General features: G+C 39.4%; 1 protein-coding gene across 1 annotated transcript in view; it reads right to left on the bottom strand.

The window, feature by feature from the left end:
- SIPA1L1 (signal-induced proliferation-associated 1 like 1) overlaps positions 1 to 16,304 on the bottom strand; it is a gene marked incomplete at its 3' end in the record, with an annotated part of 62,711 nt that overhangs the window by 43,830 nt on the left and 2,577 nt on the right. The window contains exons 2-4 of the mRNA XM_010075059.1: positions 11,322 to 11,452; positions 10,504 to 10,692; positions 3,095 to 3,269 (exon numbers count right to left, since the gene is read on the bottom strand). Of these exons, the coding sequence (XP_010073361.1) occupies positions 3,095 to 3,269; positions 10,504 to 10,692; positions 11,322 to 11,452 (495 nt within the window). The remainder of the gene's footprint in view (positions 1 to 3,094; positions 3,270 to 10,503; positions 10,693 to 11,321; positions 11,453 to 16,304) is intronic.

The following is a 16,304-nucleotide window of genomic DNA, read 5'->3' as shown; positions in this document are numbered from 1 at the left end:
ATAGATTAAAAACATCTTGTGAAAATTTCAGGAGTACATATACAAAACAGCTTCTCCCCACGGTGAGAAAATCCTTCATCATGTCTTACATCATGCATCCGCTTTTCATAGGCTGCAAAGCATTGTCAAAGGTATAGCAACTAGCAAAGTAGCCTACACAGCTCTGACCCTTCTTCAAGTTAATGAAAAGTCACTTGTTTTTAAGAGCATCTTTGCAATCAACTGTGCTGACACTGAACAGAACTTTTATGCAGGAAATTTCCCGAGTAATGAGAGTGCAAGAACTATTTCATGACAACAGAAGAGCACAGAGCTGGAAAAGGGAGAAGCTCGCTTCCTAGCTATAGATCTGGCTGTTTCAACAAAACCCTATACATCTACGTCATGGTCAAAATCACAACCTCCTCCTTTGCAGGTCTTGCTGTGTTGGGACCAAGGCACAAAAGATCAATTGCTTAGGGTAGCTTTTGAAGATGTATTGCCTGTCTGTATTCTGCTGTTCACAAATTCCCCATACCCGAGATGCAGCTCTTGCGGCCATCTCTGGTCTTCAGCATTCTGCCTACCAGAACGTGTTGTTCTGGTTTTTTTTTGTGGGGTTTTTTTTTTTTGTGGGTTTTGTTTTGGGGAGGAGGTGTTTTGTTTTTTCTACTCTCTATGCAGAATATGCGATCTCCAAATACAGCTATCCAAAGAACTTAGTGTTCTGCCCCCAAAACACCACCTTCTCTTCCACCACTCCCAGTCTGCGCTTTGTATGCTGGCAGAAAGGAAGGCATAGCACCACCAAGATCAATTACGGAAGTCTGTTGCCATCATTCACATTTGCTGCTGTCTAAGCCTGCTCATTAAGAACTCGTGTATGCTGTGTAATTGTGTTTCCTCAGTGAGCCTGCAGACAACATAACCAAAAGATTTCAGGCAACGCAGGAGTTCCTAAGCAGTTCTAGCTGCTGAGGTCCAGTGCATGTGAGCTTGTAAACCCTGACTGAAAGGGAATGTAGGAAATCCATCAAGAAACCATAAGTTTCCACTCAGAGCATCCCCCTTCCTCTCCAATCACAGTGAGCTGGTCACGTACAGCCTCTCAACTTTCGTGTTTTTAGATACAGAATGAAGCTGGTAGGTCTACCAGGTAACATGAAAGAGATCAGCTCTCAGCATGGAGTAGATAACCTTCATGACAAGAACACAACTCTTAAAACCAGAAGAGATGAGTCAATTAGAAGTCTACATGTGTCCATTCAACAGGTGCTAGATTGTAGTACATAAAATCAAAACCTGACAAAATTATTTCCCTGAGTCAGAAGCAACAAGAAGGAACTCAAACATTACTGGAAAATTCTGCTGTTTAGAAGAAAATTTCAAACAAATACTTCAGACACATTTTCAGCTTTCATGGGCATATCTGAGCAGATGAATCAACTCTTAATCATACAACATTTACATCTACTAGAAACCAGTGAGTGTGGACTGACATCAAAAAAGGTTGGTTTTTTCAGCAGTTTAAACCAGAAGAAAGAGAAGAGAGGATTATACCTTTAGCAACTGAAAGTAACAAGGAGGTCACAATATAAAACCAAAAGCTATGAAATAAAAAATATTTTCTGTTTTCCATACACATTGATTTTTGACATAGCTTAGTTTTGTAACCAATAAAATAACACCTTGGAGCTGAAGAAAAGGAAAACCTAGCTTGAGAATTACTATATAAGGTATTTCCAGAAAAGGCAAGGAAATATTGCAGCAAGAAAGTGCCTGTATGTCACCTGGAATTGGGTATATAATCCTAGATGCTAAAATAAAAGAGACTCAGTTCAAACTTGGATGAGGGCATAGGAAGGCTACCCAGTAATAACGCATGAGGGGTGGGAGCAGAGAAATCCACATCTCCCATAGCATTAAGGGTAACATCACAGAAGCATGGAGGAGACAACTGCAATGTGCAAATGCACTCAAGGGACTATGTACAACAGAGGGAATATAAGCATTGCAACTGAAAAGAAAGCTGGCTCCATGGGAAATGTGTGCAAAATAGGTATTAATTTAGGTTTAAAACCACAGGAAGTTTTATAACCCTCTGAGGAACAATAATCAGGCTGATCAAGAACAGCCTGAGGAGATGGCAACGTGATCCTTCTAAGAATCAAGGACACAAGGTAGAACAGTGGAGCACTAAAGCCCAGCGAGTTACTGTACTTCTGACAGCAGACCCATGACAAGAGCAGTTTTTCCTGCACTCAAGTTGATGAATGCTTTTCAGCTTTCATGAATCAACTCCGCATTTAATTTCCTTTGCTGCAAGTGGGCAAAATAACAAAGGATTTCCATAGGAGCTGGTTAGTTCCAAAACTCAAAGAAAAGGAAGACAGGTCAAAATTTCCAAGTATTTAAAAACAGATTTACAAATTGAATATAGCCTGCACTAGCTGATAAACAGGTATTTCACAAGCTTGATTCCAGGAGTAGGGAATTCATTTTATAGATACTGTCACCCAAGACCCTCTTTCCACCGTGTTTTTGTTGCAATATATTTTACAGTTAAAGCTCATGATATAACTGCCAAGGGCAGTTTAATTTACATTACTCTAAAGAAAAATCAGAGGTAGGAATACATTTGATAGCAGACAAAATTGCCTGGAAAAAAAACACATGCAACAGACACAGCAAAAAAGCAATAGATCAGCTCAAAGGTGGAGTTACATAGATGGGTTCTCAAAACTTTTGTGACAGTCTATCAGCATACCATTAAAAAAATTATGACATACCAACTGTATTAATTACTCTTTAGACAACACACTGATGATGGATTTGCAATGCTGATAATGGTTCCATAGTTACTGGTTTCTTGTTGCAGCTTTGATAGTTTTGTACCAAATCAGTACAAAAATCCAATAATTAGCAGAGTTGAAAGACCATATGGGTACGGGTCAAATTACGTACTTGCTCTGCTTTCACTTGTAATTATTGAACAACTGTCTTCCTATAGCAAAGAAGTTACTCTTAAGAACTCTCTACAACAAGTCAGTTAGCAACTGTGTGATGTATTTTGTTCACTTAAGGGGAGAAAAAAAACACAAAGAAAAAGCCTTACTCTTTGTATCCAGCTGAGCACGATACTTTTCAAATCCCTTGAGTCGAACTCGTTCTCCCAAGAGCTGAAGGAACTCTTCAAAGGCTGGACCTGCTGCTTCATTATTATACATTTCCTCTTCTGTGCTTTGCCCGGCCTTACAGTACATGATACCCACTTTAAGCTGGTAACTTAACTGCAAAGGGAAAAAGATGAAAATCTTGTATGTATACCAAGTGATGCAGCAACTTATTTATTGAATTCCTTTCACATTTTTTAATGAAACCCATAATTCACAAAAAAAAATACCTAATTATCAATCTAATTTCAAATGAAATACTCTCATTGGTTTCCACTGTAGTTGCCTCAGTGCCATATTTGACCTGAACATGTCAAAATGCTTTTTAAAGTAAAACAAATGTTAACATTCCTTATATTCAGGAGGACAACACCACAGCTTGGCAAATTGTGAATGTCTTACACTAAGCCACATGGAAAGCGTTGGCTAAGAAATGCCAGGAACTTGATTCTCACTCTTAGGCTGGTACCATGGTTACTAGCCCATGCTAAGCCTTCCACACAGAAGGGTAGGGCACAGCATGTGCTCATTCCTATAATAAATGACAAAATTAACATTGCCTCACTTAAAAGAAATAAAAATTATTCACCTATTAAAGCATTCACCTGTTAGCAATGCTGAAAGAGTCCATGACATTCACTTGGCCTTCTCTGACTTAAAAAAGCAGTAACAAAGAAAACAGCTAAATGGAGAAATGCTGGTAATACTTTAAAGATACTATTTACTAGCATAGACCTTCAAATATATTTGTGCCTTTTCCTCTAATTTGGTGTTTGATGTTCCTAATACAGCACAAACTGAAAATGTGAATACAGTAATTGATTACCCAACCATAACTGTGATTCTTCAAAGCAAACTGCTCCCACCAACTCCAAATTGATGCACACACAAAAAGGACCACATCTGTTCCCTTAACATCTGGACTACAGAAACAGAAGTTAAAGGAGGAAAGCAAGCAGCACCCACAGCCATTTACTACCATCTCCAAAAGCAATTTCACAGGCAGGAACTCTGACTGGCAGAGCGCAAAGGAGAGCCTTGGAGCTTACATAATTCGTCTAGTAAAAATGCATACTTATTGCAGGGTAAATCATCTCTGCTCCTACACACTGATTTCTTCAGAGGCTCCATTTTAAATACATACCAAGCAGATCTGTCAGAGCAAAATCACAGTAAATTCCATCAAAACTGCTGAGATTTACAAGTTTGGGATACAGGTTAGTGAGAAGTGAAAACAGTTATTTGCAAAGGCACTGGAAGCAAGTCATCTGAATACACTGTGATTTGCTTTCAAAGCTTCTATCACTGGTTATGAGACAAAAGATTTTGGAACTTGTGGGAAGATACAGACACATAATTAGACTGAAATTCATTAATTTTAACTTATTATCTTTACAATAGGATAATTTAAAAGCCCTCAGAAGTGGTCTGTCTCAAATTGAAGTAAAATTTAGAATTAAAAAACGCTGAAAATTGCTAGTTCACTGCATTCTTCTTTTACTACCAAAGATGAATGGAGACAGGGATAAAATATTAGCAGTACAAAAATAAGGAGGGGAAAAAGGAATGGTAAAGTTCAACCTGGCTTGATTACTCCCATTGAAGTTAAGCATGTGTAATGAGCCACAGTTCTATACTGTTTTGTCATCTGACACAATGACTACCTGACTTAAATCTTCTAATTATATCCAAATTTCTTATGATAAAATATCAGTACAGGACAGAATCACAGAATGGTTTGGGTTGGAAACTACCTTTAAAGATCATCTAGTTCCCTCTGCCATGGGCAGGGACACCTCCCACTAGCCCAGGTTGCTCAAAGCCTCATCCAGCCTGGCCTTGAACCCCTCCAGGGATGGGGCATCCACAGCTTCTCTGGGCAACCTGGGCCACTGCCTCACCACCCACACGGGAAAACATTTCTTCCTAATATCTCATTTAATCTATATCCTTTTCCAGATTAAAACCATCACCCCTCATCCCATCACTCCACTCCCTGGTCAAGAGCCCCTCCCCATCTCTCCTGTAGCCCCCTTTCAGCACTGGAAGGCTGCCGTAAGGTCTCCCTGGAGCCTTCTCTTCTCCAGGCTGAACAACCCCAACTCTCTCAGCCTGTCCTCATCTCAATCTGTATATTATAAAAAAAACCAAACAAACAAAACCCAAAAGAAGCCATTCACAGGCTAAATTCCAAAACTGCAACTGAAAGGAAGAAAAGTTGCGCCTTGAAGTAATGTTTCTATGTCCTTTTCTCTCACTGTTAACTATTTGAAATGCTTTCTGTCTAACTACAAAGGAAATAAGCTCTTTCAGCACTAAAGACCCAACAAAAAACATTCACCTTTAAGAATGAAGGCTGCATATTCAGGCACTGAAATATTAAGACTTGAAGCAGAGATCTTAATTGCTGAACAAATACCAAGCACATGCAAACTAATGTTATAATTTATTATGATGATTATTTCAACTCCCCATTTGCTAAAAAAATACAAAATTTCAAAAGAAAATCAGTTTACATAATGCTCAAAACCATCCACATACAGATGGATAGCACATGCCTTTTTTTTTGTAAACCATTCTGCATAACTGTTTAAGACTTAAATTTTCTTGGGAACCACGGGAGCTAGATGAGGTTTGCAAGTACGTTTTTACAATCTCTGCTTACCTAGCAAACTACATGATCCCGTTCACTGCAAGCTCATTGCCTCACAGCAACCAGACTTAGTGCCTGGCCATTTGCTCCCCATGAGCCTGGAGCAGCTGCTGCTGATGCAGCAAGGCAGGAAACAGGAGGGGAGAGAAGGGTGGTATGGCTGCGCCACCCGCACGGGGTGGATGGGGGTGCTACTGGGAGGGGTCCCTGCCCATGGCAGGGGGGTGGGACTTGATGATCTTTAAGGTCCTTTCCCACCTAAACCATTCTGTGATTCTATCACAGTGCCTGAACTGCACTGCTAACTACAATAGTTTCCAGTAATTTTACTTAAATACGTTAGGACTAAGAAAACCATTCGCACCAAGAACACCTACACTATTTAAGCTTCAGTTTGGGGTGAAGGAAGTATTTCCACGGGCATAAACATAAATGGGATGCACAGCATTCATGAGCAACCAAACTGTCCTCCAATGCTTTGCAAATGTCAGCCTAAAACACTAAATCAGGATTATGCAAAGAGCAGGATATGCCTTCTAGCTGTGTTATTTGATTTGAACGTCAAAAAAATTCCTAAGGAAAAACAAGCTGGTATTTCTGAATCAAAAACAAATCTGTGGGAAGAAAGGCATGCAGTTTCCATTATTACACCTCCTCCTGATAAATCTAGGGTCCTTAGAAGTGTAGTAACTCCAAGTAAAAGCTAAAAAAGAAGCTGAAGGATGAATTCTGCTGTGATAAAACTCCTAAAGTAGCATCTTCATTTTGATAATCTAAATATATTTACATATTTACACATGTGGGAGAAATGCACTTCAAGTATTTGTCTAGCACCCCGTGGAAGACAGCCGCTTTATCTTGGATTTAACCAGTTAGCGAGTTTATATTATAAATACGGAATTATATGAAAAACCAACTGACATTTCACAGTATTTCTGTGAACGAAGAATTGCCAGAAAGAAACTTCTACTGGAATAAATCAGTAATTGCCTTGGTATTCAAATATTTAAACAATATACAGAAGTAAGCCTAAAGTTACCATGAGCTCTGCAGTGAAGGCAAAGATTAGTAGATGGGGATTAGCCAGGAAGCTAGCGCAGCCCTGCAGAACGATTGGATTGCTTTCTAACAGAGAACCATTCCAATGGATGTATTTTACTAAACACAAATATCTCCCAATGAAAGAACAGCTAGGTGAGAAGCAATGTGGGCCGTATGTACAGAACGGCAGATGTTACCATGACTCGAGCAATCTAAGGGGAAGTAAGGAACATGCAACTTGACATCCACCACCCAGTACCAAACAGGGGTAAGAAGAATATTCCCATTCTGACAGGGGATGCCATGTGCAAATACTGAAAGAGCAGGAGAGCGCTCAGCCATAAAAGTGATATGAAATCCGGAAAATATGTTGCAGTGAGACTTGAAAAGTGCAATCTGTTTAGTTTATCATAAACAAGACCAACAGATGATTTAATCACTGCATACAAAAACCTTTGCTGTGAAAAAATCTCACACCAAAATGACTCTTAAGATGTAGCAGAGAGATTTCAGATGTCTAGGAGCCAAAAGCAGACAAATTTAAATAAAGAACTGAAAATTCCTAAATATGAAAACAACCAACTGTTTAAAACCTCACCCAAATATTAAAAAAAAGCTTATCTTAACCAAAACTGGTGTTTGTGAATTTGTCTCAATGAAGGGGTTACTGGGTGAATTTAATGGCTAAGTCAGGCTAAGGTCACTTTGTAGTCCTAACTCTTAAATTTACAAAACATTTTATTTGCTCTATCAAAGGGGTACCTGTTCATGCTGTAACAAAACAGTGCTGCACTCTCAGCAAGAAGTGATAAACATTCTGTGTACCTAATTACTAGAGCAGCTGTTACCCAAATTTTTCTGTTAGCTTGGAATTGATAAAAACCACATCTTCTAATTAGTACAGAGTATGCTTCTCTTTTTCAGTCCGAAGTGTCAAATTTCCATTACCACAAAAGAAAATACTTTGATGTAGATAACACAATTTTAATTATCACTTGCCCTTAATGATCTTCAAAAGCTTAAGCAGTAACAGAAAACCACGAAAACCACACTGTACACCATATTGTGGGAGCTTAACAACAAGGTACAATATGAAGTAAGGATAGTTTAATCGTACACTTTTTTAGATATAACCCATTTCTGAAGCCAGTTATGCTAAATTACATTTCAAATTAGGTATTCACTAGAAATAATTTTAGAATTCATTTTTCAAATATAACTTGGACAGATTTTTTTTTTATTATTTGTGAAAATTTTACCATCAACATTAGTGACATTGCAGGTTCTGGATGGGCATATCTGGAAGGTACTGATCTTTGAATCCAGAGGCTCACTTATTGAGCCATGCTGAATTAAATTCCATTTCCTCCACTGCTGAAACAGAAAACTTAGGAAAGAGATTGAAAGATGCCCTTGCGTCTTCAAGTACCTGACAAGCTTGATTCTGGATGAAGGATAGATTAGGTTTAGGCTTTAGTAACAAATCAAACGTTGAACATGAGTACTTGGAAACACTGCTCTAACCATCTAAGGAAAACACTTAGGCTTCCAACTTAGGGATCTCACGCTGTGAAAGACAACAGCTACACCGAGCAGCACAAGCACCTAAAGATTCTGTCCTCCTTTGAGCAGGCTATACGGCAAACCCATCTCCCCTCACCTTACCGGTTCACTGGCTCATTGCAGTGGTGTTCTCTGAAGGAGCCAATAGGCACATGCAGGAGACACAGCTGACACAGAATACCTGAATTTCCAAAAGACCTTTAACAAAGCTTTCTCTTCAAAGAAAGTCTTAAAACCCCCTAAACACCCAGGCTACCAAAAAAAGAACTCACTTAGACATAACAACTGTCTAAAGTACAAAAAGGACCTGAAGAAAATGACCAGCAGAGTAAGGCAGAATCTGAACTCAGACATACAGAATTCAAGACACTTCAGCAATCTGATAGATGATGGGTAGTAAGGAAAGGAAGTGTGCTACCATTACCGAGTTATTACTCTACAGTATTGGAGACTGGCTAGAGCTACCAAAGGAACTTCTGACAGTGGATAACTGGGCAAGAGAATGGCAGATGAACCTCTACCGCAAGTAAAGCTTGAAGTGATCCATGTGGTATAAAGATACCCAACTGTACCTATAGCAATGAACACTGACTTACACCCCTACCAACGGGATCTTAAGCCTTCATTAAAGTACTTTTAGTGTTCAGTAGCAGACAAAGCAAATAAAATATCAGTAATTATTAGAGAGGGAAGAATTATTAGAGAGGGAAAAATGTAAGAAAGTACAGTAAACCAAAATTTTTCCCATTTTCAAAACTGCACCATTTAAAATAGATGTGGGAGAGGAGGAGGGAAACTGGAAGAACTCCAGAGAGAGGCAAAAGCCTAAGCAAAAGTACAGAACAACTTCTATATGAGACATGACTAAACTAGTACTCAAATTGGTAAAGCAGAAGGATAGGATAGGGACATCTATAAAACCCTACAAGCTATCAGGAGCTACAAAAGCAGCACTCCATGCTCATCCTGTTCTCTTACTCTTAGCCAAGGACCCACGGGTGGTCGTGGTCAGTGACAATACTGGGCTGCACCCACCCTGGGCTGACCACATTCCCGTGTTAGTCTGGATGCTCTGTGACAGCCACAGCTACCCATTCTCTTCATCCTCTTGTAGGGTGTTCTTAGGGAAACAGATGGGGTCATGAAACTAACTGGAGGACAAAGTGTTTTGCTCAAGCTCAGCTTCTGGTAGGTATTTATTTGGGGGTTCTCATTGTTTAATAACCAAACCACAAGGAGGCTGACAAAATCTTCATGCTAGTCACTTACAAGCCTGTTTAGAATAGCTATCTTCTCTCCCTTGGGGGTAATGATTAGGTCTTTTTCAATTTTATGATGGCTACATTTCAATGTTAGCATGACAGCAAAAAGAAATAACACAGATGTTAATTCTGCGCAGGAAAGGTTGAACATGAGAAGTAAAAAGGACCAGGAGAAAGAGACAGTCTCAGTCCTCAGAGCTGTTAAATGTCACTGTTGAAGGTTTTAATCAAAAATTCACTTTACTCATGGACTTTCATTTTGCTAAGTCTAGGCTATATATGCCTAATAAGCCTCGGATCCATCTTTAAGAGAGCAGGGAACTATCACCTAATTGAAAACCACTTGTATGAAGAAGAGGCTTAGAATATTTTGCCATGTAGTTTGTTTCAGGGGAAGGAAAAAAAGAAAAAAGGCAGCACTCTGATAATGGTCATGCCAATACAGTAGTACAAAACATTTAGTAACATGAGAGTAATTCTATTCTTGTTATAATAACAATAAGAAAACCAGGACAGAACTCCCTCCTCCCCACAGTCTTTGAAAAACAGTCACTTCATCTCTTTTAAAGTAAATTAAAATGTACAATTGCTATAACATTAATCTAAAACTTTAGACTACTTAGAGCAATTATCTTAATTTCATACATACCAAATATTCTGCAAAACTTTGAGGAAAGACATGCAACATAACTCTCCCTACAGATGACAAATTTAAACGGAGCATTTGAATAGAATGATTCTAATCACTTAAAGCAAAAATGTCATTTTGCAGTTCATGGCAGTAATCTGACAGTTTAAAATAATCTGTTGCATTCTGTAACTCTGCACTTACCCCTTGTTCATCCAGCTTCATAAGCTGCTCTGTGACTTTCGGAGTGTTGAAGGCCAGCCTTAGGCAATGGATATTCAACTCAGGAACCACATACTCCAGCACTTCTTTCAGGGGAAGGCCCCTGGCTGTGCAATGCTTTGCAGTTGACGGGATAGCATCTTCCAGCACAGAGCCTCTTAATGTCATCAGCTAAGCATACAAAATAAAAATAGCTTATATATTGAATCAGACACTGAGAAAAAGTTGTTTAGCAACAGCACTGGAGCAAAACATACTATTCTTCCAATTCTCAATAGAGACTGAGGACATTAAGTAACTTATGTTGTGTGGAACAGACACTGATATGCAAAATGCCACTCTGATAGCTAACAGTAGTCAGAATATTTCAAATGATTCAACACATTTAAGTTTTACAGGAAATTAATACTTGGAAAAGATTAGTAGTAGTATTTCTAGCAGAGCATTTAAAAATACCAAGTATGCTTCTCAGGGCTACCCACTGTCACATATAAAAGCAGAAGAACTAATTTTCTTCCTCTTGGCTTGTTTCAAGCTAATACAGCTCTGCAACTTTCTCAAGCCTTAAGCAAAACCATCTTCAGTTTCCTCTGTATGGGACGTTATGGAATAACTTATTGATACACTTACTTGTATTCTGTGTAATTTAAACACAGAGCATAACCGTCAGGAGATTCCTGGACAATACATATGTAGAGGAGACTGAAATCTATTATCAATCTGCACACAAACCCCATGCACATACCACCTGATTTCACCTGCTCACTTCTAGCTTCATCTACTATCATTCAACTGCTTACCTCACTGGTTCTGAATATGATCCGATAGTTGTACTGAGGTCCGTTTTCTTTGATTTCCTCTGGCTTCTCTCTTCTTATACTCACAGCTACTGGACCCAGGTTCTCATCTGCCCCAAAATAGTTCCAGTGTTCTTGCATATACAAAAAAACCAAACACACACAAATAAGTCTTATTTCTTACACTTCAACTATATAATCATGTTTAGCTGTTGTATTGGAAATAAATTGCCAGCTCCACTAGAGTTCGTAAGAGCAGGACTTCTGTGGTACCAGGATTTCATTCTTGTGCTTCAAGTATCTAATGAGCTCTGTTTATACAAGGCTCAAATTCAACTTCCCACATGCTGTATATCTGCATATATGAATTTATACATTTACAAAAAACAGAAAGTGATCTGAAAATTCAACAGTTCAAAGAAGAAATGTGAAATTCAGCAGAACGGAAAAAAGACGTAACTGCTCTGAGAGGAAACGTAACCACAGTGCCTGAACTGCTATACACAGATTACTTGTTAGTCTTAAAACAATGAGAACTTCAAAACAACAAGAACTTTAAGAGCAGTCTAATACAAGCTATTCTGCTATAAAGATAAAATGTCAAATATTTTAACATCACTATCAAGAACCATATCTTCAAAGATACTAAAAACAGATATTGAAATACATTCCATCCAAAGGGAATGGCAGTCATTTTTCCAATGAATAATCACTTCCAGTGTTAAAAATTTGAGTGTCTCATTCTATTTCTTTTTAAAATTATACTTACCGGTTTTTGCCATACTTTCCTCCAACACACTGCATTGCTTTTCAAGTACATGGTCTCTCCTTATGAACTTGCTTGTGCCTAGAATTACACCTTTGTCTTCACACAGCTGTCTACCCCTTTAAGTCCTTGGGGGCTCTATTCTGTTCCCCAGTATCTGGTATTTTATTACCCTTTCCTCAGTGTTTCCCATCTAAGATTTCAGAGCACGCAAGACATAAAAGAAACATGCTCGCAGCATTATAAAGCCTGCTTCCCACCAAATTCCTCTGCAAGTCATCAAAAGCCAATACTCTGCACAGAGGCAATTAAGATTCAAAATTCTTTTAATATCTTGTGGAATATCCTGTAAATATTGGCATAAGTTTTGGGTGACTGAATTAGTCATGAGTGGGGAAATTATGAATAAATTAGACCATCCACATAAGCCTAATTAAATCTTTATACTACTCCTCTGATATGAGCCCTGTAAATGCCACAGAGATCTTCTGTTGTTTAAAAACCCAGAACATCTTACCAGCACCTTTTTCTTTTTCCTCCTTTAAGTAACTAGCTTTTTTCAGGATGTTTATAGGTCACCAAACAGTTTATAAAATAGTTTGGTGTACCTTTAAGGGTCATCTAGTCCAACCCCCCTGCAGTGAGCAGGGACATCGTCCACTAGATGAGGTTGCTCAGAGCCCCATCCAGCCTGACCTCGAATGTTTCCAGGGATGGGGCATCTCCCCAGTACCAGCACACCTGGAAACATGTTTACTGTTGTTAATGATCTCACTTGTGTATTTCAGCCAGCATTCCGATTTCACCCCAGCAGGTCCAGAATACAAAGCTGCCCTTGGACACAACCAAGCAGCAAGAGCTGAAAGCACATTTACATTACAGCACAAGTGAGAAAGCACGCTGACACTGAAACCTGCCTGACTCTGGCCAGCTACCTACTACATCTATACCAACTGCAAACCCTTCCAATAAAGAAGCACCTCAAAAGAAGAGAATACCAGGTTAAGAAACAGAAGAGACCTTATCTTGGGTCAGAAATTGTCCTTTCAGGCACTGAAGCTAAGAGAAGAAAAAACAAACCAAAAAGCCCCATGCCTGCCATGTAAAATTCAAACAGTGAGGAGCTGAGGGGAGACCTCCTCACTCTCTACAACTACCTGAAAGGAGGTTGTAGTGAGGTGGGTGCTGGCCTCTTCTCTAAAGTAACAAGTGATAGGACAAGAGGAAATGGCCTCAAGTTGCGCCAGGGGAGGGTTAGGCTGGATATTAGAAAAAATTTCTTCCCTGAAAGAGTGATCAGGCATTGGCACAGGCTGCCCAGGGAAGTGGTGGAGTCACCATCCCTGGAGGGGTTCAAGAAACGTGCGGATGTGGCGCTTCGGGACATGGTTTAGTGGGTTGGGTGGTGTTGGGTTGACAGTGGGACTTGGTGATCCTTGAGGTCTGTTCCAACCTTAATGATTCTATGATTCTAACTTCCTTTAAGTTTTTTCCATGTACAGTTAACCTTTTTGTTCAACGCTTAATCTTATTTCAAGGCCAAATTGTTGCAACTTTCACAAATTTATTCTCATGCTGGCTTCCCCTCCCCCCTGCTTTTTTTAGTGCTAGCATTACCACGTATCTCAGGGCTTATAAATGCCTAGACTGAAGACCTCTCATTACAAGTCCCCCTATCAAAATACATCTTCTGAAATACACCCTTAAATAGCCACCTTGCAAATATATCTTTTGCAATATAAGAAGAGCATTCATCTCCTGCAAGTGTAAACATCTCCATGCGATCAGTTGTGTCTGAGCCTGCCGCAGTGAACTGGGGGAAGACTACAATTCATATTACCCCGCAAGGTTCCTCTCTCTCCACAGAGCACAAAGGGAACCTGCACAGTTAGCTCAGGTATACAGTAGAGGAGCAGAATCCAACTTTGGGAACTACCATTATAAAGTTATTTTCCCAGTCTCTGTACAATTTTTTTCCTACCTCTACTAAACTGTCTCCACCAGTACTTTCACATTAAAAGTCTGGACACCAGGCCAGAATACTATCTATCAGCAGGTCAACACTGCTCTGCAAAGGGTCAAATAATATGTTGATTTTAGCATTGTATTTCCTTTACATGCAAATGCTCAATTATTTGCATTCATTGATGAACTTATACAAGACTCATCCATAGATGACACCTGCAAATATTTTGCAATAGCTACGTATTTTGATTAATTTGGATGTCAGTAATACTGCAGCTCACTGATACTTCCCCTGTACACTGTCAAAATTTGAGTTCTATCATCCCAGTAAAATAACTGTAAAGAATGAGCTGCTACTTCCATATTAAAAATCTCAGTCAAGTCACCATCAGCATCTCACCAAATTGGCTCAGAAACTAGAACAGACTATATCAATGAAATGGCTTTCATTTTCTTCTTTTTAAGGCATAAAATTTTAACAGTGTGGGGTTTTTTTTGTGACAAGACTTACTTTTCATTAAATCACGCTGACTGGCATCATTGATGATTTTTAACTAGCAGTTCTTTATTGATATAGTCCCAAATTACCTGCTCTGCATATTAAAGCTGCAATGAAAGCAAACTAAAGGATTACAATACTCTGGGTCATCAGTCTTTATTCTTTACAAATTCTAGGATTATTTCAGTAGTTCTCCAACTCTGTGAAATTTTCCTGGTTTGAGATCTTTAAAAGTTATCGTTGCAGAATCAAAAGTCTTTAATATAAAGTTACCCAAGCCTGCTGACTTGACTAGCTGATCCCACTGAAAATGTCTTTCGTCACTGTCTATCCATTCATACCATCATAACCACAACGATCCAATAAAGATAAAAGATCCAATCATAAAGATCCAATCTCCTCTTCAAACAAGGAATTCTCTGCATCATTACCTGCCTTCATGTTATACAAACTTTCAGTTACAACTGAGTTCCTTGATTTTTTTTCCTATTACACTGCTTTAAGTTTTATCACTATCCCGTCTCTTTCAGATTAGTCTAACGTTTGCTTTAGTTTGACAATACACTGGGTGGTCAACAAAATGTGTTTGGTACTCATAGAACTGCGGGGTTTGGGCACAGCTGATGAGGCTTCTGAAGTACACCTCTTTTCAGGCCAAAACCTCCGGTAAGAACAAAGCCCATCTTGTGCCTGCTAGAACGAACATGAGCACAGGGAATTGAAAATCCAGTTTTATGGCTTAAGAAAAAAAAAATCAGATTCTTCTCTCCCTCCAACCCACTCCATACACATACTGACACTTCTATATCTGGGTATCCCTCACCGACTTCCTTAGGACTAGGTTATGTCCATTTCTAATTCATTTTTACTGCCAGAAAAAGTGACACTTCTATATCTGGGTATCCCTCACCAACATCCTTAGGACTAAGTTATGTCGATTTCTAATTCATCTTTACTGCCAGAAAAAAAAATGCAGACATAATGGTGACTGGCATTGTAGTAGCATGAGGGTGTGCTTTCCCTTAAGGATAAGTCAAGCTACTAAATTGCTGTTTGCCTGAGGGCTGAAATCCCAAACATCCTTCCTCTTCTGCCATTCACTCTCACTGCCTACCTGGCACTAGGCTTTGGCACCTCTGACTACAAGGAAAGCCGATTTGACTCATTAAAACTGGAGAGAAATAACCGAGCAATAAAAAGCAAAGGATTTCTGCTTGGTTAGAGAACCAAACTGGCTTACCAACTTCTCAGAAAACAAGAGAAGTGGTACAAAGAAGGTGGAGGAATGAAGTCTTCCCCCTTTAGTGCTGAAATGCTGTTAAATCAGGTCAGCTGCAACATGAAACTGCACCTGTAGCTGCTGATTGCAAAACTCACCAGGGTGATAAGAAATCAGATTGCTCTGGAGGGAGACAGGTAGGAAGGTGATTGCAGGCAAAGGACTCTAATCTCAGGCTCTCCTCTCCAAATGTACCTCATCCTATATCACACATCTGGCTTACTGTTCTCAGGAAACCAGTATTTCTCCTCACTCCTTTCTCTCCCTCTCAGTCTTCTCAGGAAACCAGTATTTCTCCTCACTCTCTTTTCGAAAGACTGCAGAGGAGGAGACTATGGAAAGCGTGACAAGAGGCACCCAAGGGACAGTGCAGGGGAGGCAAGAGATGGACATATTTCCAGGCAAGGGAAAAATGAGAGATGAGACTATTAGGTGTAACACACAGTCAACATGAAAGTTTTCTGAACTGTCCACTGC

This window comes from Pterocles gutturalis, unplaced genomic scaffold, assembly GCF_000699245.1.
Source record: "Pterocles gutturalis isolate BGI_N339 unplaced genomic scaffold, ASM69924v1 scaffold4297, whole genome shotgun sequence".
NCBI lineage: Eukaryota > Metazoa > Chordata > Aves > Pterocliformes > Pteroclidae > Pterocles > Pterocles gutturalis.
The sequence above is the reverse complement of the archived record's forward strand: the minus strand, read 5'-3'. Positions and strand labels throughout refer to the sequence as shown.